The sequence below is a fragment of the Sebastes fasciatus genome, chromosome 14, assembly GCF_043250625.1.
Source record: "Sebastes fasciatus isolate fSebFas1 chromosome 14, fSebFas1.pri, whole genome shotgun sequence".
Classification (NCBI taxonomy): Eukaryota; Metazoa; Chordata; class Actinopteri; order Perciformes; family Sebastidae; genus Sebastes; species Sebastes fasciatus.
In genome coordinates, this window is record NC_133808.1 from 22,944,513 (window position 1) to 22,972,312 (window position 27,800).

General features: G+C 38.9%; 1 protein-coding gene across 3 annotated transcripts; it reads right to left on the reverse strand.

The window, feature by feature from the left end:
* Positions 1-3,288: 3,288 nt before the first annotated feature.
* On the reverse strand, positions 3,289-25,159 carry agpat3 (1-acylglycerol-3-phosphate O-acyltransferase 3). 3 transcript variants are annotated; one of them, XM_074659738.1, is made up of 10 exons: positions 24,943-25,159; positions 11,607-11,664; positions 10,658-10,868; positions 9,315-9,484; positions 9,064-9,225; positions 7,090-7,243; positions 6,897-6,999; positions 5,885-5,960; positions 4,382-4,580; positions 3,289-4,225 (listed from the first exon to the last, which is right to left on the reverse strand). In XM_074659738.1, the coding sequence occupies exons 3-10, from the start codon at positions 10,833-10,835 to the stop codon at positions 4,134-4,136; spliced, it is 1,134 nt and encodes a 377-aa protein (XP_074515839.1). In that variant the 5' UTR covers positions 10,836-10,868; positions 11,607-11,664; positions 24,943-25,159; the 3' UTR covers positions 3,289-4,133. The 3 variants fall into 3 exon arrangements, with proteins under 3 accessions (XP_074515839.1, XP_074515840.1, XP_074515841.1); XM_074659739.1 differs by lacking the exon at positions 24,943-25,159 and adding an exon at positions 24,703-24,854; XM_074659740.1 differs by lacking the exon at positions 24,943-25,159 and adding an exon at positions 18,006-18,090.
* Positions 25,160-27,800: the final 2,641 nt, after the last annotated feature.

A 27,800-nucleotide genomic window follows, 5' to 3' on the forward strand; every position in this document is an offset into this window, starting at 1 on the left:
CGTCATTCAAAAGAACTATTGCAAAAGAACAGAGGAGCATCGCTGCCATTTCTAAAAGTGAACATCATACTCATCATTTACATTATGTACATATTTATACAGTCTCTCAACAATCCTGTCACACGTCCTGCGACTATATATATCCAAAATGTCCTCAGGATGTTCGACGGACAATTGGTTAATGCGTCATTCAAAAGGTCTACTGCAAGAGAACAGCTACGTACATCTCTACAATTTCTGACAGTGAATGTGACATTCATCATTTACCTTATGTACATATTTGCAGTTTACACAGTCTCACTCTTATCTTAATGGAAAATTGTGGATGTGAATGAAGGAGGAAGGATGTAAATGTGCCTCTGCGAAAATGGTTCCGATGATGGATGAGAAAAAGATGCAGGGAGGAAACGGTTGAAGCATATTTTGTGTGGATTCAGCTACTTCTGCGCCTGGAATCATGCCGAGCTATAATTGTATCTGAACTGCTGTGCAAAACAGAGAAACTCACACAAATCCAAATAAGTCAAAAGAGTAAGAGTTGCTTTGTGATTAAATCCTTTAATATTCTCAAGTGTTTTAATCGAAGAAAACATAAAAATAGCCTTAGAAAACAAAACAAAAGCTGATGCAAGAGGTGCCACTAACTCAATTATCTTTGAGATTTAAAAAAAAAGGTAATTAAGTGGTGTCAATTTTGTAATGTTATTTGATTCCATTGGAGAAAAAACAACAACCACAAGTGACAGTTAGATTTCTTTACTGAATAGAAAAAACATCCAGTGTAAAAACTTTTTTTTCCAAATTACTTCTCAGCATCCTTTCTGCTTTGGAATATGATTTTTTACTGAATGACAGGATGAGTTGGACTGCGTTGGTATCTGATCAGATCTCTTGAGGAAAAGCCAACATACTAAAGCTTTTAACAAATATTTGAGGTGAAGCAACTCAAAGTATCTTCTTGTAAAAAAAAAAAAACTTGAACAGAGCTCCTTGTGCTTGAGAGCAGACTAACTATTCTCATTTCTTTTTTAATTATTAATGTTAAAACTTTAGAACAAGCTGCTTGGCAACTAATCCCAGCAACTTGCTTTGCTAAACCGGAGGACGTTTTTTTCCAACTTTCAATCCTTCTCTACCACAGGGGGGGGGGGGGGGCTCAGTTAGCTTCTACCTTTTCACACAAAAAATGAAGCAGCACTGTCTATTAAGGCTTGCATGAAATCTGTCTGGGTTGAGATGGTTCTACAGAGAGAGGAAGTACACAACATAATGCTGCTGAGGAGTGAACAACTAAAACGAAATGTATGATTAACACTACAGGTGGCACGGAAGGGGGGGGGGGGGAGAACACGATACGTAATATCCCCTCCATGTCTTGCTACCATTGTTTGGATTAGGAAATGTAACACTGGAAGGGATCCACTCATGTACTGCAGCAGCCAATGTTGAATTTGTCGCAGTTAAAAACAACCAACTGAGGGATGACTGGTTTTAAAATGGTGAAATGTATGGAGCTGTGCACCGACAAACGCCTAGGACATCCAGAGAAACAAAGCTGCCTGCACACGGTGTGTAAGCAGCTTCCTTTAACTAAACGACTATGTACAGGTACAAGGACGCCTTTGACGAACCAACAAACTTTCTAGCCTTCCACTTAAATAAAAAATTTAAATTACTCATTCGCTTTGGTAATCAAACCAAAATGAAAACGCACGCTGCTCCTTCATGCACCGTCATGGGAGGTTAGAGGATGAATGCTCAAACATAACGCAGAGGTAAGAGGTGGGTGCCGTTTTTAAAGGGGTGGCGAATAAGCAATCCCTTGCCTGAGCAAGCTTGATTTAAGGCAAAGGTTAAAACGTCACTACTACAGTCTATATCTGGACAGAAAAATGATATGCTAACAGCTGCGAGACTGTCAACAGTAGCATCAGAGGAGGGAGGGGTTGAACTGCTTCAGTGTTTGGACTGCTGGTTCACATTTAGGGGGTGAGAAAGCGTTCAATTATGTTTTAAAAAATAAACAATAATATGTATTCAGATTCCTATTTGTGCAAAGCATGTGAAAATAAAAACAGAAACTGGAAAGAAAATAATTCAAATGTGTCAGGATGAATCCGAGGGTGTTGGTGCTGCGGGCTACAAATGAGGCCTGTAACAGATGGTGGGTGTCCTTGATGAGGACAGTTTTCACATTCAGTGCCCTTGCTGAAGTTTAGCAGAGACCAGCCTCTCCAAGCAGAGATGTTAAGGGGTCAGTTCACCGAGATCACGAGATTATAAGAAGAAAGATTTTCTCACTTAACCCTTGTGGTGTTTAGCCCTGGAGATGATGTGGGATTTGTGATCTCTGCCCTGAGACTTCTGCTGCTAACCCGAAACAAAGCAGGTGAACTGAATGTCATTGGTGATGCTCAAATTATTTAAAATGATTAGGGCTGTCAATCGCTTAAAATATTCAATCGCGATTAACCGCATGATTGTCATGATTAATCGCAGATGAATCACATTTTTTCATCTGTTCAAAATGTACCTTTAAGGGAGATTTTGTTAAGTATTTAATACTCTTATCAACATGAGTGGACAAATATGCTGCTTTATGCAAATGTATATATTTATTATTGGAAATCAATTAACAACAAAAAACAATGACAAATATTGTCCAGAAACCCTCACAGTCATTTAGCATAAAAATATGCTAAACTGCAGCCCAACAGGCAACAACAGCTGTCAGTGTGTCAGTGTGCTGACTTGACTATGACTTGCCCCAAACTGCATGTGATTATCATAAAGTGGGCATGTCTGTAAAGTGTAGACTCGTGGGTACCCATAGAACCCATTTTCATTCACATATCTTCAGGTCAGAGGTCAAGGGACTCCTTTGAAAATGACCATGCCAGTTTTTCCTCGCCAAAATTTAGCGCAAGTTTGGAGCGTTATTTAACCTCCTTTGCGACAAGCTAGTATGACATGGTTGTTACTGATGGATTCCTTAGATTTATAGTTTCATGATACCAGAATCTTCACTCTTTAAAACTGAGCCCGCTACAACCTGAAAATCACAAGCTGCGTTGAATCATTATATTATTTGACAGCCCTAGTAAAGATTATATTTGAAAAAACTCAAGAGCAATGTTTCTCTCCAGAAACAATGTGCCTACTATTTGGATAATCCAATGATGTCAATGTGGTCAGTTTTCACTATGATTTATTATTTATTCTTTTTACAACCAACAGATATTTACTGATGAACATTATCAGAAATTATCCAAAGTAACAGAGACATTGTTTCTGGGAAGAAACCACAGGGTTAAGTTTATCAAATGTACTTTTACAATGATTTGAGCACCATGGACAACATTTCATTCACCTACATTGTATTGGAGGGGCTGTAAAAGTGTCAGTGGCTATCTCAGACCCTGGGCACATAAGAAAACCAAACTATCCACCTGGCTAGAGACTTAGAAGTTAAATAGTAAATGTGATTTGGGTGAACCGACCCTTTAAGATTAAGGAAGCCAGGCTGGGCCTCAAGGCACCGGTTCCCATTACGAGTCCCACTAAGTGAAAAAAAAGGGAGGGAGACGTCCTGCATGTTGCAGAAACAAACCGTCCCTGGATGGTTGAGATTTTTTTTTTTTTTTTTTTTTAAATCAGATACGGATCGGCCTGTAAAAGAATGAGCATGTCCCCACTCCCTGATTAGCTGATGACAGGAAGTGGAGGTAGGTAGAGCAGAGCAGGAAATGGGCTGACTTTCTGTCCATGTGACCTCAGACAGGTTAGGAGCTTAACCTTGGGTGTTACCGGGATTTAATGGGACTTGGATGTTGTGGACAGTGGGTCGCTAGCTGGATTAAGAAAGATGCAGGAGAATACAGTACTGCATCTCCCCCTCCTTTATGTTCTGTGTTACACCAGAGAGCTTAAACCTTGAGACCTTCCACGCTCTCTCTCTCACTCTAGTGCCATTAGTATTTCTAACTCTGGTCTCTATTATGTTTTCACAGCTGGGTCTCCTCCCCGGCCTGCCAACTGACTCAACAGTAGGAGGAGAATGGAGTTGGGTAGGGATGAGACACCGCAGGGTGACCGTACAGACACGGCCGTACACGGAGGGGGGGTGACACACTTTAGTTTTGTTTCTTGGCCTCCGGGTTGCCGTAACTGGAGCCTGTTTTCTTCACCTCGGTGACCCCTATGAGGCGGCGGATAGCTATCGAGGCTGGGGAGAGAACAAAGGAGAAAAGAAAAGAGTGGAGTGAATGAGGACAGCGATTCAAAAAGTAAAAGTCAAACGACCTCTTGGTCAATCCACAAGAGGAAGGAGCGGTGTCATTTTTCATTCTAAAAAGGGCCACTTTGTGCAGAGTTCACCTACCTATGATGAGGAAGATGATAAAGCCAATGATGAGGAGGGGGGAGCCACTGACGGCCACTCCACAAGCAAAGTTGATGAGGGGCGAAAGCAGCAGGGTGGCCCAAAACATGAAGTTCAGCAGCGTCCATGGCCGGCGACGTGGGATTATTGTGGGTCCGGGGTACTTGCCTTCCTTTTTGTAGTATTCCTGTAAGGCATCCTGAGCGGGACAAGAAGAAGAACTGGTTTGAACTCTACTAACTGATCGTGTTGCTTCATTCGAACCTGAGACACAGCAACCTCCCTTACACTTGCATTAAACATACTAGACAGCAGAGTTGGGCAACGGTCGAAATGTGTCCACCGGTAGAGATTTGGCAATATCGTTTCAACAGCGGTTGATCTTGTGATTCATGCATGATCTTGCAATATCGCCATTTCGCAAATCCAGCTGCCTCGCAAGGTAACGTGATTTGGGCAGACATGGAGGAGGAGAGTGAAGTAGAGCAGGAGGAGGCGTCCCAAACAACTCAAAATGAGGAAGAACTCTGGTTGCATGATTACCAGACATTTGCACACTAGTTTATTTTTGTTTTGTGCTTTCTTTAAATAAAAGATGAGCAAATCCCGCAGGGAAAGTCTGTCTTTTCTTTTTTTTGGTATACCCTTAAATACAAATTTGTGTGATGTTTATATCACAGGCTTGTATTTATTTGCACCCGTTAACCTTGAAACCTGAAATATACAAAATTATTGTTTTCAGGAACCTTCAAGTTTCCATTTCGAAAGTATTTTAGTTTTACTGTTTTGAGTAATTTGTTGTCTCACGTGCAGCAGTTGTTTTTGTTTGTATGAAAGTTCAAAATAAAAGAAGAAAATAATCCAATGTGATGCAGTACGGTTATTTCAAACCATTTCTTAATTGAATTTACAGAACAATTATTGTATCATGATATAAAACTACATATACTATATACTCAAACCAGTATTATGTCCCATTACATAGGATGTCAAATACAGTATGCCAAAACTGCATCCGGTCGTATTTTGCAGTATGCAAGCCAGCATGCTTTTCTGGTTATTCTGACCCACAATCCTCTGCGCAGGTGGTATATGAGCAAGAGGGTCAAAGTTCAAGGCACAATGTTATGATAAAGTAGTATGTCCCAATGATGTACATACTGCATGCAACAGTATGCAACAGTATGTTCTTAATAAGGGCCGCTGCAGTACGTACTGAAGTAAAAAAGAAAAAGTATGACACTTGGAACGTAGCGCAGGTCTCAAAGGCCAGAGATGCATTTGGGTTCAGTAAGGAGGTTGGCACTTTCATACTAAAGGATCCAACACATATCCAGTCAGCATGCAAACAGCTGGATTAGTAACTACTCATCAGTGTGCAACGAGTGAGTTAAGGTGTCTGAGAGTGTGTTCCCTGAGTTTAAAGGAACATCTGTGAATACTTTGTGTGTTTTATATTTTGATTACAGATTGTGCCTTTAGTGTCAGCTTTCCTCAGTTTACCTTCTCCTGGTAGAGCTTGTGCAGCCAGATGGCACACTCTTTCTCATCATCTGGTATATCCTCCACAGGAAACCGCCTGGGTGGGAAAAAGAAAAAAAGTCTTAGACACTAGCTATTTCAGACATTATTCATTCACAGATTTTTTTTTTCTTCAGAAATGAGCACATATTGAACAACTGAGAAAATACAAAAGAACAACACACTGGATGAACAGTTGTTGCATTGCTAAGCAACCGCAGAAATCCTGCAAGAACAAGAGTCCGGGAACATGCAACAAAACAGAAATGGATGTCCGTCAAAAACAATTAATTTAATTGATTTATTTATCTAACAAGAAATCTGGCCCATCAAATGTAATGCGTGACTCTCAGATCGTTATAATATGGACAAAAGAGCAACTGTAACGTCCCAATTTCCCCCCGGGGATCAAGTTCTGATAATATAGTAAATCACTTGTGGCCTGTTATAATGGTTTCTCACCACCAGGGGGGGCTCCCTCACCTAGAAGTCTCCTCCACTCTGCAGCACATATCTATTTTTGTGCTGAGGGATTTCTTTAAACTCACTGACCCCAGTCTACTCAGCCATTACCACAAAACTAAAAGAAAGTATCCTCCAGTGTCCTTTTCCTAGTTTTTTTTAATTGAGTAAAATGAAGAAACACTATATTTCTCTAATTAAAGTTCTGCTGTCTTGACAAAAGACCTTTCCCAGCCATTTCAGTGTGAGCCATCCCAATCTGTTTCTGTCCCGTGGCCAGCTCTCTTGGCCATTAGAGTTATTGTTCTGAGACCGTGAACGTGCTGGGAAACCAGCCAACATTTTTGAACACCCTCACCGTCTCTTTCATTGTTACGGGACAAAAAAAATGCAGTTGGAAGGAGGCCAGAAGGGTTAGAAGACATTCATCATTTTCCACTTGAAGAAACTCAAGTACAGCGGGAAGCGTAATGCATCATTATTACAATAACTGATGATTCAAAGGTAAATGGAGGGTATCAGTGGCACTCACCTTACACTCAAGTCAGCCTTGTATTTCTTGCCGTTGACGATGCCCAGGAGAGTGGGGGTTTGGTTGTCTTTGAAGTTGAGAGTCACATCATACACAGCAGTTACTGTACGAAAGAAAAAACACAGATTATGAATAAAAGACTCATATGTGAATTGAGCATTTGCGTGTCTGTGTGTGTGTTTGTGCACACTACCTGTGCCCTTGAGACACTGCAGTGTGGTGGTGAATCCTTTGGTTCGGGGGAGTAGGTGGTATTTGAGCTTGGGCAGGCCTTTACTCTCTGCAACCTGCATACTGATTTGGTGCTTGGTCTCTGTAAAGCGGGTGCCCTCGCAGTACAGCAGAAACTGTGGAGGGAGACGAGCTGTGTTAACACACACACCTATGAAAACTAATCACACAGACTTGAGGTGACCTCCTTTCTCTTGTCCCATCCACTACCGACTACCCTACTTCTGCTTGGTTGAATCACAGATCAAGCTCACCTCAATGTAACACTGATAAAATAAAGTTACCATCTTATCTCAATGAGCAGGCGGATGATAACTCCACCAAAGAGTGTTTAGTTTGTTTATCTCAACACGTAAAAACTATGTCATCAGCAGTGGCCTAATGCTTGACTTAAGGGGTAATTAGATCAACCGCTGATCTGCCTAATCTCAGCCAGTGAACTGGTTGAGTCACGGGGGAAATCTGTAACTCAAGGTGCTTTACACCTTCGGTAAAGGTGCACAACGAACAGCAGGACCTGCTGCCACCAGGTAGGATGCCATGAATTTAAACCGCTTGTTTTGTTTATACAGAAAAGAGCTGTTTTGCCTCCCAAAGCGGAGTGGAAGCCTCCTCAGGCTGTTTATGCACAGTGGAAAGTCCAGTTCATGAAGTTTCACAGAAAACACACACACCCTCCTGTTGAGAGGTTTTAAATACAGCTGGTGCACTCAGAGAACTTGTGTGTATATAAAGTAGAGTTCAATCTACATACAGTAAAACTGGGTCAAAGGGCAGCATCTGGATTCCTTATATATTTGAATGGTAGAGTAGTGTATCCCTATGAAACCTGAAGAACTGACATTCAATTATTAAACTCCAGTTTATCATAAGTTGGATCTTATTTTTGTGGTTTTGACCATTGTTTCTATTGGTAGTAAGGCTGTCAATCGTTTAAAATATTTAACCGCGATTAATTGCATGATTGTCGATAGTTAATTGCGATTAATCGCAAATTAATCACACATTTTTTATCCGTTCAAAATGTACCTTAGAACCCATTTTCAGGTCAAGGGATCCCAAAATTTAGGGTAAGTTTGGAGCGTTATTTAGCCTTCTTTGCGCCAAGCTAGTATGACGAGGGTACTACTGGATTCTTTAGGTGTTCTAGTTTCATATGAGCCTCCTAGGTTAGTCAAACTCCTCTGGAAGAAAAAACCAAAGGCCAACAGTAATGTCGTTACCTAAACTGCTCAATGTAATTAGCTTACGAGCCAAGTTTGTGGTTGACCTTTGACCTGCTATAATTGCTGTATTGCTGTAATGAGGGATTATTACTCAACGTATGGGTGTAAACACATTTGATAAACTGTGTCTTGCCTTGTAGGATTTCTTTTCAGCAATTGACTTAGTGAGTGCAATAATCATGACCAGTTACTCCTACAGAACATGTACATGAAGTACTCAAGTAACTACATGTCTTAAGAGAGAGAGAGAGATAAGTGGTTGCCCTTTGAACTCAACCATCAATCAAAAATGTGTTGGAAAACAGGGGAAAAAAATCAGGATAAACAGGAAGGCAAATCCACTGTAGGTCTTCCTACAACGCCCTGAAGAAGCCCTTCAGTGGTCCAAACATGTTGGCTTTTTTAATGATTTAGCCACTACAACAAAGGCTTTTTAATATTTCCTTCCTCATTGCCACTTGTTCTTAGACTTTGGAGTGCCTGGATTGCCTTCCTGTTTAACTACATGTCTTGTTTGTTACTAGGCAGTCTACTCTGAGACAGGACTGGACTTGACTGATTGCAGAAGTACATGACTTGGCATTTTTGCAAACGGATGTGTAGTAGGATGAAAATGATTCAAAGCAAACTGCTGCACCTCACACACAGTTTACTACTACACTTATACCAGAAGACAGGCAGACACAGTGCGCCTGACGTCGTGTACCTACCCACATATACTCAGGATAGTCCTTCAGCCTGCTCAGCCCTTTGAAGACAGTCTTTCGGTCCTCCTCCCACTTTCTTTTGCAGAAGACTATTTCTAGGAAGTACCAGGTCCAGCCAATCAGAGGAACCTTCAGTAGCTCGTGTTTGGCTAGCACTTTTGAACTCTAGAGAGGGAGGACAGATATAATGATGAAGCTTGGATTGAAATCTGACTACAACTAATAATTGATTTGATTTTTGCTACATTACTGACCCCTAGGATGCCAAATCTTTCACACATGGTCCAGCCACACAGGAAGTCGATCTCATAGTTGTGGTTGAGGATGGTGATGACATGCTCTTTGCCAAATTTGTCCACCGTGGCTTGGTCAGTGTATAGGGTGCATTCTGTGCCCGACCACCACTCCAGCAACATCACCAGCTCTGCACACAGAGACAACAACACATCATGTGCACTGGGAATGTCATGACATCACTTCATCATTTATAGTATTGACTATAAGAACTATGCTAACTACCAGTTTGAGGCATTTTTCCTTTAAATACAAGTCAGGTTTGCTGATTAATATAACACTGATTCATGCTGTGACAAACCCCACAGAGAATTATCAGCAAACTCGCAACAAAACTGCAGCTGTAACGGAGCTATTTTGGTGTAAATGTGATGTCTGTTTGAGCCTCAGCTGCTCTCATTAACCCACATAGGCAGCCACTGCCACCTGCCCAGCACCAAACAGCAGATAGATGAAGACAGTTGGCGCCTGGTGATATTATGGAAGATCTAGCAGCTGGGGACTCAGATTTATACGACGGCGTATAAGGGCTATTGTAGGTAAAAGAAAAGAAAAAATGACGGAGCTGGGGGAAGGGGGGTAATATATCCGAGAAAAAAACTCCTTTCCTAGATTAAAGTCACAGAAAAGTAGGAATGAACAACTTCTATCTTTGAATACACAAAGACGCGTCTTTTATTTCAGCACAGCTAACACTACAAACCATACATTGAGAAGACGTTACTCTGAACACACTGCGTTACCATGGTTACGCACTGACCCTTTAACTGTCAGTGTGAAGGGAAAAAACACAGAAAAGGCAAATAACATAAGTGCTTGTGTTGAACCCCAGACTATGGTGAATTACGTCATTTGAGTTTGCTGGGAGAGGGGCGTCTGGAATACCCTGCTTAGCCTTCCCCGGATAAACAGATGTGTCCACTACAATATATAATGTATATATATATTAATAAATGTTGCACTCTGCGGCGTTACCGCAGTGTTTAACAGTGGGTGATCTCGTAAATTTCCGACTTTTTAATCTTAATCTAAATTAATGACTTTAATCTGGAAAATTCAGATTTTTTAATCGGAATATTACCCCGCTCCCCGGGCTCCGTAATTATTATTTTTTACCTACAATGGTCCCAATACGCCGTCGTAGATTTATCTCAGAGCTACAAGGAAATTGAATAATTGACATGCATTCGGCAGATGGCCAGGTCAAGTGCGACGACACACTAACTGGTGTCTTTGAAATTTAGTCTTTGCATTAAAGATAAATATAACGTAAAGCAACAACGTAGGAGAATCATGTACTCACGACTCCAGAGGGAGTAGGAGAGCCGGCAGTTGATTTTGCGATAGAGCTGCTTGTTGATCGGCCATAGGATGCAGGTGCAGAGCTGGATGAAGTTTATGATGAGGCCGCTCACCACAAACACAAAGCCCATCAGCAGCTGCAGGATGAACAGGCTCTTCAGGTAGCCCAGCAGAGACATGGCTGAGGCTCCTCTCTATACACTACGACCAACCTGAGAGAGGGCAGAAACAAAGGACAGGGGAGGGTGGTAAACAATTAGAGATTGATGGAACAGTGTAAACCAGTCATACTCAACTTATGGCCCGCTGAGGATTTTCTAATTCACAATGAAAATAAATTGATTCACAATAGGATTTTTTTGTATTTTGAATGTAAATAACATCCCCAAGTGCATAAAAGGCATCAAAATAGACTAATAGGGCTAGTTTGTAAAAAACTAGGGGGCCGGGGGTAAATTTAGCAGTAAGCCTCACTGACTAAACTTAAAGTCAAAACAAAGATAAATGGATTTCCAGCACCATAAATCCCTCACAGTAGCTTTACTGCTCGATTTGTCTGACCTTTCAACCGGATGTTGGTCCGTGCAGCAAGTTAAATAATCTGTGGGACAGATCATGAAGCTCTGGGTAGCTTTATATATTTACCGTAGACTGATATTTACGAAAGAAAGAAAAGATATCTGCTGGCTTTGATTGGTTATTCCTCGTCACACGATATGCGGTGCACGTTGCTTCATTCCAAAAGTTTAACTATATTTATATTGGGGCGCTTCTTGGGAACACTTGTATGCTGCGACAGTGTCACTCGCTTTTGAGCGCGCCTTCCGCAGATCTACAATGACAACAATAGATTTGAGGGCCGCAAAAAACATGTGAACGGCCCCTAAGTCTGTTGTTCTGTGAGCAAACATGCTTTCAGAAATAAAAAAAAAAAAAGCCATGTTTCTTACCACGGTGGGATCCTTTTACAAGCCGCGTTTACACGGTCCGTCAGCCAATATTACAGACCTGATGGAGACAGAAGAACAGAGGTTGAGTTCACAGTGGCAGAAGTGACATAAAAGGAAACAGTGCAGTGGCATTACAGTAGAATTTAAGAAAGTGCATGTTTCATCGAGGTTGAATTGTGTTAGCTATTGACAAGATGAGTGGCAAGTTAACATGAACCAGAAGACAGATGCTGGGTCAAACTGTAGCATACGCCTCAGTAAGTCATGTTCCATTATAGCTGTCGAAAAATGACATATTGGTTTGACAAAGAGCATCTTTACGAAGTTTAGATGTTGTCCTCATTTTGATCTGAGCCTAAACTTTCACAAAGGCTATGAGACAGGCACAGTTTACACAGAGCTGCACATTTCAATACACTATGACATACATTTTTAAAAAGCAGAAACGGTCATCAGCATAGTTCAGGTTCAGGATTTATATTCCATAGTTCTAATAAAAATAAATGACAGGCCTCAGAAAACTAAATTTCACTGTCCTATACAGAGAAGTAGACTTTACACTTAACCCTAAGCACTGCAATACTGAAAAAGATATTAAATTCAGTCCATCCCACATGCACTGCAACTACTAATTATTGTGATATCCCTCATGTTTGCATGGTGTTCACTGTGTTATTAACAGAGACACTGAATTGGTGCCATGGCCAATGAATGCATTTTTTAAGTGATCATATTTATTTTTATGAAGCCTGATCCATTTCCAGCTTCAAACGTGAAGACCTTCTCCTTTTGACAAAACAAATTAATTACACAAATGATCCTTAGTTGCAGCTCGAGCCCTAGTGCATCATATTCTCAGGTGAACTGGAAACATTTAATTGCCCCCAAGGTAAGGCTGTGACTGTGTTTATCTGACTATTAGCACTGCAACAGACGGGGGACCTATCCAGGATGTTTTTGTGATTGTGCAAAGCATGCTGGGAAAGGCTCCACCCCTTCATGATGCTGAATAAGAATAAGCAAGTATAAAAGGAAAGGTGGATCTGTATTAAGCACCTGCCACAAAATACAGCTTGTATTGTGTCAAAGTAAGGCCAGGTGCCCATTAGATCTCATATTACACAATGTACTTGCCATAGACTTGTTAGATCAGTCACCATAACACTGTTCACAGCAGTAGGTCACAAAAATATTAAGCATTTTTGTTTTGATTACTATCAGTGACTTTGTTTACATGAACAACAATATTGCACTATTATTCCCAATATGAAAATATTCCGAATTTGATACTGGTCATGTAAACAGCATATTCAGAATATGCGTCTCAGTTGGGGTTTTTACAGCAGTTTGCAAAACACGGCTTCTTGCTGGTTTGCAGCCAGCTCTGTGCGTTGTACACAAACCAACTAGCTGACAGTTTGCAGAGATGCCTGCCCAAAAGAAAAGCCCACATTTCTGGTCGGAAGGAGAAACACACCTCCTGTTAAACATTATGAAAGACTTCGATATCAACAGGTTTTTGGATATGCGCTAATATCTCAACACTGACTTTTCCAAGAAGGTGGTTGAAGGAAAGAAAGAAGGAGGCTGTGTTTGCACGGTTGAACAAGTCTGCCACCGGTTATATTAAGCAGAGTGCACGGCTGCATGTAAACAGAAATATTTGTGGAATTATTCATTTTTATTAGCCATGTAAACAGCTTATTAGGAATAGTCTTTTAGGGGCAAAAAACTGAATATTTTTACCATTCATAATTGAAAAAATTTGGATAATGCAGCTGTTTTTTCCTTGTAAACACTTATTTCTAATATATGCTGCGAATAAATGTATGATGCGTTTAATGGAAAACCAATAAAAAATGCTAAACAAAAAATGAATATTTTGTGCATGTAAACGTAGTCAATGAGTACTCCCCGTCGTGCGACCACAGGCCGCCCCCGCCTTGAATGGACTGTTCCCACATCTGCACCAAAGCCCATTAAAGTGTAGGTCAAGCCAGTTTAAAGCTGTTCTGAGAAACAATTCTAATCTGACTTGTCCCTTTGCAGATCTGTGTGGCGATTCAAGATTGCCAACTGGGCCTCCGCCTGCTTTGTTTTACATTTCAACTAGCTCTCTTTTTTTTTTGTGACAGTATCAACATCAGAGTATATGGCTAAGCGCCAAAAATGCATTTTAGTTTGTTCTGAAATATTTTTAATAAAACAAATTCATATGATCAATGTCTTCTCGTCACATAAAATAAATGTACAAAATGAGGATCCAGTCTAAAATAGCTTAAATATAACACCTGTGGTTAATCATACTATTTATCTGTAAATAGGGAGTACTCAATTTAATTCACGAGAACAGGCACTTTTAAAGTAAAGTATCAAAGTTCAACTCATAGTGGAAGATAAAACTGTATTTTATTATGCAATTACTGTAACTGTGCAGTGGTAGCAACATCAACATATGTACAGTCACCTGCATTCACTGACACACAACTGTGTCAGCAAATCGGCAAAAAAGAGGCCGTCTGGTGTTTGCTTTTTAGAACAGCCTGCAAAAAGCCAGACAACAAGGGAGAGAGACAGTAACATTGTGTGCCTGCGTGTCACACTGACATAACGGCCTCTACCAACAGACACTGTCTTGTTCACAAAGCGTCTGTTATGACTACTTTCTTGTTGCTTCACTTATATATTTTCACAAGTGTAACTAGATAAACCAAACAGAAATGAATGAAAGCGAGTACATTCCCAAAAAAGCCAAAAGCATAGTAACCCGAGTTGTTTTTACGCCTTCATTTTCAAGCAATCCATATATATTAATTTACCTCAAGTCTGTATCATTACAACATTACTTCAGTAAAGAGCAAACCAAGCAACCTTAAATTAAGCCACATAGTTTACACAAATCCAGCTCATTGAGGGCAACTAGTCTGATCCAGTGCAATCAATCCCTCTCAAACACTGTAACACAACACACAGAATAACAAAGTGGCTGGGTGAGAAGGAAATTAAAACTTACATGCACATCCACAGTGCTTCCAGCTCAGTCTGTTGGGCAAACAAACATAAAACGTTTCTAAATCTCTGAGGTTAGGAGTAGGAGACACACCGCAGTGTGGGTTAGGGCATGCGCATGTTAGTCATCAAGCGCCTGATGGATCTGGCTATCAGTCCAAACATCCACAGTTGTCTCGAAAGGTTAGTGGGTAGTAGGGGAAATGTTTCTCAACCAGTTCCTAGAGAAGTTACTCAACCTATTCATCTGTCTTTGTTTAATGTAACACTGCTTTTTAATAAATTGACTTCAGCATAATCTACCGTACAGACTACGCTTAAACCTTTGCCCCAGGATGTGAGATCCATTAGAGGATAGGAAGGACAATCTTTAGAAATGCTCATATCTCACTTTAAATTGTCTAATATATAGTAAGGGTGGGAAACTTTGGAGCATTATTTCAAGTTCTTTCCGACAAGCTAACATGACATGTTTGGTACCATTTGATTTCTCAGGTTTTTCTAGTTTCATATGATACAAGCATCTTCACTCTAACTTTAAGACTGAGCCCGCTACAACCGTCTGATTTTTGAGATGTTTATATAACAAAAGATTGATACTTGACGTCCGTGTGTCGATACAATATTGCCACGCAAAATATCGCGATACTATGCTGTATCGATTTATTCCCCCACCCCTAATTTATAGTCACCTGTCTCTAAAGCGTTTACCAAATAATCTGGTGAAAATTACTGGTAAATGTTAACGTAATTAAATTACATTGTTGTCCCAAAGATGCCATAAAACGTGGTGCAATGCACACAAGGTAAACACATTACGCTTGTGATTTGATAATGTAAGCTTCGGTTTAGCTCTTGCTTTAGCTTTTGACTGACTTGGATTCATTTTCGGTGATAGCTAAATCAAGCTGTGACACAGTTTGATCAAGTTACTCATGCTTATTTATCACAATTCACCCGTATTTTGTTTGCATTTGTTAAATTGTAGGGATATTAACCACATTTCGAAGAAAAAATAATAGCTTCAAACCAAGTAATGTAGTGCTTTGGTTCGTATTTTTAGGGCCAAACTTCTATATTTATTTTTTTCCCTTAACAATCAGCTGCTGGTTTCAATTCTTGTCAATACTGTATAAAAATCAACTTGTGGAGACTTGCTAGAGAGAGTGAAAACTTTCAACTTGGTGTTGTTTGGCCACAAGCAGCTAATAGAGGCTCCCCGACCAACTTCTGCTTTGGTAACAAGCAGTAACTCTGTGTGAGCGCTCAGATAGACAGATTTCCAAACATAGCATGAACTTTGTTCTCATTTTCCTCCACATACTTGTCTTTCTGTCCTGTACATGGAGTCATACAACTCAAAACAACCACACATTTTCACTCAAGTTCAAATGGAGGCATTGGTTCACAGTGCCGAGAGCAAAGTTTCTCTTATGACTGTGTGCATTCAAGCCACCTCCAAAAATAACTTCACTTTGCAAAATGCAACTAACCAGCAGCACTCAACATATTTGCTTAGAGAATTAGGGTTAAATGGCCAAACAAGGTCTCAAGGGAATGTTAGTCCAACCAAGTTAATTAATTTTTTCTTAATGAGTACATTCTTATATTCATCTTTTATTCTTAGGTTTTAACAGAAGTAAAGATCTGCTGGTAAAACAAAGAGATTTGTACGTTATAGGGCTGCCCCCTAAAAATCGATGATTCAAGTCATCTGTAGAGAAGACCTCAAGTCGACTCACATGTTGTTGGTGGAATCACTGCTTTTCAGCTGCATTGTTGTACACAGAATAATTCAGGAGCAACAATATGGAAGGCTGCAAACTTTACAAACCAAGTGTTATCTCAAAACCACATAACTAACTGTGATGGAAGTAGAGAGGGGTAATAGAAACAGGAAGCATTGCGAAGGCGGACAGCGCAGGGCAGGGTGGCGTGACTCGTATTTATTGGCTGCTCTGACGCTCTTAGCTCTGGTGCTGACTGTCAGTGAAGTCGCGTAAATTACTTTTGAAGCACACGCTGGTACGACCTCCTTTACTGCCGTCCTGTGTGACTGAGTGTTCGGCTGACAGCACCGTCAGCAGCGCAGCAGGAGAGACGCTCCAGGTTGCATTAGGATTTTGTAACTGAAGACAGTATGAGCAGCAGGACGCACACTTTTACTTTCTCTGACTATCTTCAGATGAGAAAAAGCATAAACCAATGAATACTGAAGAGCTAATAATGGCTGCCTACTCTACTAAGTTTGCTCTATATGGGAAAGCTCTTATAAAGCATTACAAAAAAGGTATTTTGTTGATTATAACCTTTTTTCACACAATATATATTGGCTACTACAATGTTTTTATACAAACATCCAAATAACCTTGCCAATGTACATGTTGCTCTATATCCGAGATCAATAGATAAACAATTCTGTGCTGCTCAACCCAACTGTAATTGATTGGATCAGTGCTCCATTTCAGCTATTCAGGTTAGTAGTTCAGTGTTAAGATTAGACAGTAACAACCCATTGTGCTTAAAACAGCTCAATGACTTCATCATTCACATTATCGCACTAATCGAACAAATCAACTTTTCCCTATGGTGTGGTGGTTTAAACCAAACTTCAGGTGCTCTCTTGTTAAGACCATATTTGTGTTGCGTTGAGGTTTCAATGACCAACATAACAAGTAAGGGATAATGTACAGTCATTGTTGTGAAATAAACCCTGACAGGGTGATGCAGGAGGGGTCTTCCATCACCCTGAAGGGATTTATAACAACGATCCAATCGCTGTACATTATCCCGCTTATTACACGGCTACTTACTTAAGAAATCAATAATTTGACATAAAAAAGAACTTCATCCATAGCAACAATCTATTGTACATAGTATTGGTCTGCTATAAAGAAATAACAGGCCGTAAAATGACGTAATTGACCAATCAGAATCAAGTATTCAATAAAGCCATGGAATAAAGATGGAATAAAAGACGTTCAGAGAAACAAACATTGGGTTTGACCATGAAAGCAGCCAGTGGGGGTCCACATCCCTGTGCGTACAGGCCCACCTCATCAAGATTAGAGACGCTGACTGGGTTAAAGCTGCTTAAGGCCAGACAGCTGCTTCTGCTCTACATCACCTGAATACAGCTTCTATGCCAACAAATAACCACTGCTTGCTAGGAGTCTCTGATATGAGAAAGGACTGTTGAAATTAACTTTAAAAGACACCAGCTAAATACTGGCAAACATAAGCCACATCCCAGCAGGCACTGCGCCTTTGTCAAGTCATTTTAATTTCAAAAACTTAATTTGGCTTGCAAAGGTCTGTACTCCACTTAGCACTGTGAACGACTGAGCCATCCTAACACAGTCAAACCACCTCTCTTCACATTTAACTTACCAGTAGACATAGTAGCCCATGGCCATAAACACCAATGCCCCACAGATCCCAGTGAAGATCATCACAGCGCTCTGGTTCAGCATTTTGGCTCCTGGTATCTCACCAAATCAATGCCAGAATAAAAAATAACTGCAGAGAGCCGTGGATCGTCACAGGCTGTCCTGCTTCATAGCCATGATAATCCCACAGAAGGAGGAAAGAGGGAGATTATGATGATGACAGCAAGAACACAGCCAGACCCCAGATGCTGTTGGAAGAGCTGACTAATCAGCACAAGAGTTTACTGAGGAGCAGAGAATTTAATTTCACGAGGAAAACTACCAATAAGAAAGGATCTTCATTAAGAGCAAAAAGAGTCCACTAATGAATGCTGGGAAGACTGAAAGATGGCTCACTTCTGGAGGGAAGGAGGCACACATGCACTGTAAGCAGTGTCTGACAAGAATCCCCATCCTCTAATCCAATGGATCAGATTAGGGCTGATTAGCAGGCTATGGGCACCCTGGTTATGTCACATTTCATTAACATTAACAAAGACGAAGGCTGGGCCCTCCTCAACCAGGGTGGAGTTAGCAGAAGGGCATCCGTTACGCTAAAGGAACCAATCATGATGTAGAATTTCTTGCCTCACCTTGCCATTGGCCACCTTTTAGTAACATAGCAATAGACAGATATGACGACCTCAAGGAGGGCACATAGTTTCCTTAAACAACCTCTTCATGTGTGTTGCCAAGCTGTACTGTTTGTCTTAAGGCAAGTGTAATTAGGGATGACTTAATTAGGGCTGGGACGATACACCTATCTCCCGATTCAATACTATCACGTTACTTGGGTGCTGATTCGATATGTAGAGCGATTTTTAAGTATTGCGATTCTACAGGTATTGCGATTCGATATAATGATTTATTGTGATTTGTTAACTTTTTTAACACTAGACCATGGGAAAAAGTTCAATGACACACTTCTATTGACTTTTAATTTGAAAAATATCGAAGTTAATACAGTAAAAATGTTTGATTTTCATTATGTAGGTAGTCAAACATGTCCTGAAGTCAAATATATCAGTCATTGTCAGGAATTATTTATTAAATTTTTTCCAGCAAGAATAGACATTTACCTGACAAATTAGTGGTATTTTCTTTTTACTTTATAAGGGACATGTAATGTTTTATACTTCAGATAAATATAATCCAATCAATCTTATTTCAATATATGTATTTTGTATGTACAGATCCCACCTTAACACCTTATTTTGAAAACCAGACGTAGTCACACGCGTATACTTCCGCCAATTTTGCCAAGTCCGTCGATACCTTTCCCCGTCAGCTCCGTTTTCTTTATACATCCATGGTCAGCTCCGTTTGACTGTATTTACCATAAATGTCAGTATATGAGTGTGCTACTGTTGTAGCATCGGCTGATTTGACCACGGAGATGCGTGTGGCGGCTGGCGGCTGGCTTGACCGCACGTTACCACAATACGATAACGTTTCCTGTCCATGACAGAGTTAGCATGCAGCTTTAGCCATCATGTCTAGCTCTGCTTTTCCAGGCAATGCGTGAAACCCATAGTGTTTCCATACTTTACTGTATGTGTAATGTTTACCACTTTGGATTTAATATGCGATAGTGCAGGTAATGAAGCAAATATATTGTTTCTGGCATTAAAAAATGTATTACAAAAAAAAAAATCAAAAAAAAAATCGCAATACATAGTTAAATCGATTTATTTTCCCCACCCCAAGAATTAACGCAAAGCCTGGAAATCAGTGATGTTTATCCTACATCCTCGCTCTCTTTGTCTTCTTGACAGTACCTTAGATATCGAAAATTGTTTACAACAGATCTGTATTGCTCAGCCACATAGAGATGGCAGACAGGGCTAGTGGTGGGCAAGCCGACAAAAGCCTGTGGGTCCCCACACAGAGCTAATGTCAAATGTGGTTCAGACAAGCTGGCAGAGAAAAGCAGAAATAAACTCCAGCGTTTACTGAAGCAAATAGGTCAAAGGTTAGAGTACAGTCCTGAGGCCTTGCCACTGGGCGTAAAAGCCAAATATAAGCAGGGATAAAAATACATTGCGATAGCTTGACAATGAAGGTCGTTCATGTTTCAAAGCATGAAATGCTGCTCTCAATCCTGCACATAGCATCACTGTAATGCTGAATACCCAATAGCAACCTCAATTATACGGTTGTTTGTTACGCCAAGTGTAATGCTTTAAAGCCACAGCACTTGCTACCACTACAGCCAAGAGTTACTCTTGGTGTTAATCTTGGCAGGTAAAAACAACACTAAAAGTGCATTCAATTCCTTTGATTGTGAACATGCACACACGGGCCAGATATGCTTTGTTGTCCTTGTTCCTAGCGGTTATTTCTATTTCTGTGTAAGTACATTGAGAGACATGGATACAATCTGAGTAAAATTCCTTGTATTTATGCACTTGGCACATAAATCTGATTCTGAAAGCAAAAAAACTAACATGGAGGGTGATAATAAACCAGGAGAAATTTAATTTGCACTTGCCCAATTTAAATCCCAAATTTGGCAATATTGGATTTCACAGTTTATAAGACAAACCGAAATCATCACCATCATGGCAAAGTCATGTAAGGCAATAATACAACCAACAGGCACAATACATTATATTATTAAACGGCTTTGTTGAATACTCGACTCTGATTGGTCAATCACGGCGTTCTACGGTCTGTTATTTCTTTATAGCAGACTGTTGCTATTGGCGCAGCTCTGATGTCGGACTCTGGCGGCCCGTTTTTGTGTCAAATTATTGATTTCTTAAGTAAGTAGCTGTGTAATAAACGGGATAACGTACAGTTAGCAGGTCATTGTTGTGAAATAAACCCAGATAAAGCTTCGCGTCAGGGCCGCATCGCCCTGTCTGGGTTTATTTCACAACAATGACTGGCTCGCTGTGCATTATCCCTTACATAATGACTTTATATGGTATATTTATCATTATCAACAAATCCTGAAAATACAGCAATTCATTGGTCCTACTAACATGTATCGTCTGCGTAGCCATCTACCGCCGTCCAAAAACTATTAAAAACACTTTCAAGATAATTTCCTTTGGGTGATACCTATTACAATAGTCACAGTGAGTGTAGTTTATTGCTCTCAACAGTATAAACTGTGTCCTTGAACATGCTCAGTGACTGATCCCAGCTTCTTAAATGTGAATATTTTCTGTTTTTTTTTTACTCCTCAATGACAGTAAACTCAATATCTTTGAGTTGTGGACAAAACAAGACATTTGAGGATGTAATCTTGGGCTTTTGGAAAAACTGATTGACATTTCTCACCATTTGCTCACATTTATAGACCAAAAAACGAATCAATTAATGGAAAAAAAATAATCTACAGATAAATTGACTATGAAAATAATTGTTAATTGCAGCCCTAAATGGGTTTTGATATTGAGGAAATCTTGAAAACTACTCAAACCGTCCATGCAAAGCCTCAACATAAGGGTATCTCAGAAAGGACAGACCGTATTTAACAAACAAGGTAAAGAGCTGGCTGACGTCGAACGACCTTGCATCACTTAAACACAGTTACGACCCTTTCAAAGCTCCCTCTGGGCTTGAGATGTAGCCATAGTAAGAGGTGATGACTGATAAGAGTCAAGGATATATAAGGTACTTCTTGCTATAGTCAGCAAAATAATGGGACTAATGGCAAAAGGAGGGAGGGAGTTAATGGGTGAAATTGACTGCTAACCAGACAGTCACAAATGATTACAACTATACAATGCGAGTGTGGGATTACCGTCCAAGATGGCACTGCTCAGATAAAGGCTTATATAGGTATGTCTCAAAGTCCTACAGGGCAACACTTGATTAGCTGATAAAAAGTTCAATAGGTTACTACGAGCAAACATGTCACCGGACTTTGAACCAACAGTTTGTTCAATTAAATGCATTTTGTGACATGTATGATTCAGATAGTTTTGACAGTTCAATCTGGCCACCATTGCAACACATGCTTATTATCTTAATATATAGTACATCATTTCCGTTTGCACTTTGAGGCCAAAACCGTGGCAAGACATTGTAATTTGTTAGACACTTAGGCCTATGTAGAGTCCTGTTTCCCTGCATATAAAAACCCACACAGACTTTTAAAATGCTGTGGACTGTGAAGGGATTATTAAAATAAAATAAACGGAATTTCTTGAGGAGAAACTGAGCAAGCAACAAAGAAAAGAGTAAATAGCTGACGACCTCTTGTTGGCCAGAAAGATTTCTCACCAGGTAGAAAGCTGAAACGTTAAGATGTTTGCAGTTTTCTAACTCAGTCATAATTTGTGTTTGCTATAGATTTAATCTCAGTAATTGAGAAATAGCCATTAGGTGTCCCTGTGGTCAGCAGGATAAAATCGTGATTACCGCCAATACTGAAAATATTAGACAGTCAAGGGGTGATTTTCTCAACAGAAAATTAACAGATTGCAATTTAGATAAGTGGCTATTTGTCATTTAATCAGATTACTGAAATTAAAACACACACCTTAGATATTAACTAATAATTTATAACAATAATGATCACTAGCGTAGCCCAGCACTAAAGCAGTCTACACATCTCCCTGTCAAGGTCTGTTGCAGGCAGGCACACCTTACAAGAGAATATCAGTGTGGAACCAATGAGTCAATATACATATTCGCATTAAATATTCATTATTGCATTGTCAAGCCAAATGCCGTATCAATGGACCACCCCATATGTACGGCTGTAGTCTAACTTAAGTGGACAGTAATTGTGAGATGAACACAGCTGCCTCTTGCACAAATAAAGCATCAATAATCAGAGCATTATTATGATCAATATCAAAACATACCCTTTAAACCACAGCTAGCAATAACTGTCCAATACTTGCCTGTCACGCACGTACTGCTCGCTTCGTTGGACACATTAAATATTCATTATTGCATTGTCAAGCCATATATGTGGCTGTAGTCTAACTTAAGTGGACAGTATCAGTAATGATCACTAGCATAGCCCAGCACTAAAGAAGTCTACACATCTCCCTGTCAAGGTCTGTTGCATGCAGGCACACCTAACAAGAGAATATCAGTGTGGAACCAATGAGTCAATATACTTATTCACATTAAATATTCATTATTGCATTGTCAAGCCATATCAATGGACCACCCATATATAAGGCTGTAGTCTAACTTAAGTGGACAGTAATTGTGAGATGAACACAGCTGCCTCTTGCACAAATAAAGCATCACATAATCAGAAACATTATTATGATCAATATCAAAACACCCTTTAAAACCACAGCTAGCAATAACTGTGAAACACTTGCCTGTCACACACACACACACACACACACACACACACACACACACACGTACTGCTCGCTTCGTTGGTTAAAATTAAGTGTTAAGTTGGCACACTGGCTACTAAAAAGAGCTGCAGACTTTGAATGAACTCCAGTAACCTTTACAGTCTGATGTGTGGTGGTACGACACGGTTACGCAGGTCAACTCAGAGCCAACTGCTTGACAACATGACGTAGAGGCTAGTAGTACATGGCTAGCTTAAACATGCATGTCATGACTAGATAGATAGATAGATAGATAGATAAGATAGATAAGATAGATAAGATAGATAGTAACTTTATTGATCTCGAGGGAAATTCAAGTTTCCAGCATCACAGTTCCATGGTGCAAAACATGTTAGTAAAAAGGCAGTAAAAAAAGTGAGTAGTGCAAAGTACAAAATATATATATATAATATATATATAAAAAAAAATATATATATATATATATATATATATATATATATATATATAAAACATGTTAAAAAGGCAGTAAAAAAAGTTAGTGGTGCAAAGTACAAAATAATATATATATATATATATATGTATATACATACATATACATATATATATATATTTATTTTGTACTTTGCACCACTAACTTTTTTTACTGCCTTTTTAACAACATGTTATATATATATATACCAGATATAAAAATACAAGGAGATGAAGAAAACTGTTAAAACTAAATATAGTGCAGGGTAACAGCTGTGATAAAGGAATATTAACAAAGTGAGTATATGTCAAACACATGTGCCCTTCAGGAGAACAAATCGTTACTTCAAGTCCTTTATCCCTTCTGCTGTTAAGATGCTGAACACAGACCATACCCATTTTAAATGACTGTTATTTAGAGGAACTTTAAGATATGTTGTTCTCATATATATGTTTCTTAATTTTTGGGCTTTTCTTCATATAATCCTATTTATATAGTTCTTATTGTGACTTTAATATGTCTCCTTTGACTGAACTAATTATTGGTTGTATGTATGTATGTCTGTCAGAGAGCCGTTACACCTGACGCTAGTGTGCAAGGACAGAGTGCTAATGGTCCGGGCTAGCCTGCTAACTGATGCTAGCATGCTAACGTAGCATAAACCCAGTGTAGTTGTTGTAATAACTACATTTAAAGAGGAGGATTAAGTCTGATATTTCGACAGTTCAATTGCGAATGAGTTGCCAAAAATCCTCCACATATAATTATCTGTGTAAATAAATAAATAGTCAACTGACCGGTTAACGCTATGCTAAGCTATGCTAGTTAGCAGGTGTTACGGTTTAATGAGTGACCGTGTTAACTGGTGACTTTCAGCTAAAAATGTGTCCTCGGTTCTCGCAGTAACTTACGTAGAATGTGTCCGTGGTTCTCGTAGTAACTTACGTAAATTGTTGATAATAAACACATAAGTATGTATTTATTAAATTGATTAAAGTACAACATTTAAGGCTTTTATGAGGACACCTATGTTCCTGTCGTCGTCACTATGAGCAACCACGACGAGAGTCACCAGTTAACATGGTGACTTGTTAAACCGTAACACCGGTTAGCATTAGCACAGCCAGTGTTAACGGTTACTCTGATCTTACCTGGAGATTATTCACTCTGGAGTTGTTGTTATACTTTTGTTGCTGCTTCCTCGTCTTCAGGGGCATTAAAGTAGAGTCCTTCTTGCTTCCTGTGTTTCCCTATGAAGCAGTAAACATGACTGGAGGTGATGTGATGTGATGTGTCAGAGCAGCAGCGCTTTTGTTTCTCTGTTAAAGCTGCACATTTCCTTCAGAGCTCATCTGAAGGTGGTGTGTCTTTACTTCCGGTTCGGCCCCTCACTCATTCTCAGGAATAATTATTAAAACACACAATATGTTTTTAAACAACGAGCCTCTACAGCACCAAACGTGCAAATACATAACATTATACTACAAGTAAAAATAATATATAATTATAAATATATTTACTGAAATTGGCTTAGTATTTTATTACCAGAGGTGGAATGTAACTAAGTACTCAAATACTGTACTTAAGTACAATTATGAGGCACTTTACTTGAGTATTTACATTTTATAAGATAAGATAAAGATAAAGATAAAGATAGAAAAAAAAATTAAAATTAAAATTAAAAAAACAAAAAAAACAACAACAAAAAAAATCATGATAACAAATATTGATAATAACAACAACAACAACAATAATAATAAGATAAGATAAGATATTCCTTTATTAGTCCCCCAGTGGGGAAATTTGCAGTGTACAGCAGCAAAGGGGATAATGCAAAAAACAAGATGCATCAGCTAACACAGTAAAAAAAAAGAGCTAAACAAAGTGTAACAAAATATGAACCATTTAAATAGAAGGAAGTATAAAAATAGGAGCAGTATATACAGTATTGACAATAAACAGACTATTAACAAAATTGCACAAGTGGAAAATGATATTGCACAGTGAGAATGAATGAAAGAATGAAATTCCACCTGAAAATAAGAGGTTATTAGCTAATATATTATGATGTATTAGCAGTACTGAATATGAAATACTTAAAATTAGCTCCACCGTTACCAGCTACAACATTAAATGATGTACACATGCATTGTAATTATAATTCAGTAATATAATATAATGAGTACTTGATACTTGAAGTATGTTTTGATGCTAATACTTTTGTACTTTTACATAAGTAAGACTTTGAACGTAGGACTTCTACTTGTAACAGAGTATTTTTACACTAAAGTATTGCTACTTTTACTTAAGTAAAATATCATAATACTTCTTCCACCACTGTTTATTACTGATTTTGAAAGCAAATATTGTACTTTTTACTCCACTGCCTTTATTTGACAGCTTTGCTTAGTTACTTTGCATATTCAGATTATTAATAGAAAATAAAAAATAAAAAAAATCAGCTAATACATTATGGATGTATCAGTAGTATATAAAATACTTAAATTTAGCTCCACCTTTACCAGCTATAACATTAAAGTCATGTACACATGCATCATTAATTATATTATTCAATAATATAATAGATATTATTTTGAAATGGGCCATTCTGCATAATGAGTACTTCTACTTTTGATACTTTAAGTATGTTTTGATGCTAATACTTTTGTACTTTTACTGAAGTAAGACTCTGAACGCAGGACTTCTACTTGTAACAGAGTATTTTTACACTACTTTTACTTAAGTAAAACGTCTTAATACTTCATCCACCACTGTTTATTACTGATTTGCTAAGACCAGTTAGAATACATCAGTTTATAGAGCAGGCTATTACTTGATCTATTGAGAATTTATTTCATATTTAAATTTGATTTTGTAAGTATTTCTTTGTCTCAGAAAGATAAATTGAATCTCCAGTATCCAAAACATGTACAACATTAATAGTGTGTTACCTACAAGTAGCCTAACATTGCATTATCTGAAGCATGATAGCCCAAATACAGTACATTGACAGTCACACATAACCTGAATGGCATTTGGAGTTGGCTCTGTTGAGCTATATCGATTAAAATTAAATTATTTTTAAACATTTAACCTTTAACTGCACTTTTTATTTAACACCCAATGTCTGCGATCAGTTTTTCCTGACCTTGCATGTGTAATAACACATTAACTTTTTACCAGACATCTTTCTGCTAAATCTCAACCATACACAGCCAGTGACATGTATAACTCCATTTCCTCAATAGATCAACTTTGGACCTCTTTAGCCCTCTGCTGGTGCTTTTGCATAGCTGCAGTAGGCTGTAAACTGCAAGTGAGACAAGCCGTGGGATCAGAAACTTGTTCACATAAGCCTCGAGGCTTTTTGTGTGACAAATCTGGTATGTCTGCTGATAACATATGGCATTTTATCTTGCTGGACTATAATGTCTCAAACATGAACCAGTCACTATAACAAATTCATCCCTCTCTTTCACGACATAGTTTCTCAATCATGTTACCTTGTAAATAGTGCCCACAAATACATACAAATACCTTCTAACTTACTTGCCTACTGTATTCAGGTTGCAGTTGGGCAGACGTACTGGGCTGTCTGGTTATTTGGGTTAATGCTGGCTATTCATACTGTGGATTAGTGTTGGCAATACAGAGCGGTCACCTAGCTCTAATCACACACAATATAGTAAGCACTTGGAAGCTGACCTGTTTGCCTTTCTTTGTTATTTCTGGCTATTATCATAGATATACAATTGTTTTATATCTATGGCTATTATTTCTTGCCCTTTCAAAATAAAAGCACCTAGAGTGATTTTTCCCTTAATCCTTTTTGTAATACATGAAGATCAAATGCATTCAAATATATTTTTAAGCAGTTTTTAAGCATTTATTTTGAATGCATTTTTAAATGAGCCACTTTTTACTTTTTCTTAAGTAAAGATTTGTTGAAATTTAAGTTCAAAATGTACCAAAGTATTTAATTGAATAATGTGTCACTTTACATCTCTGT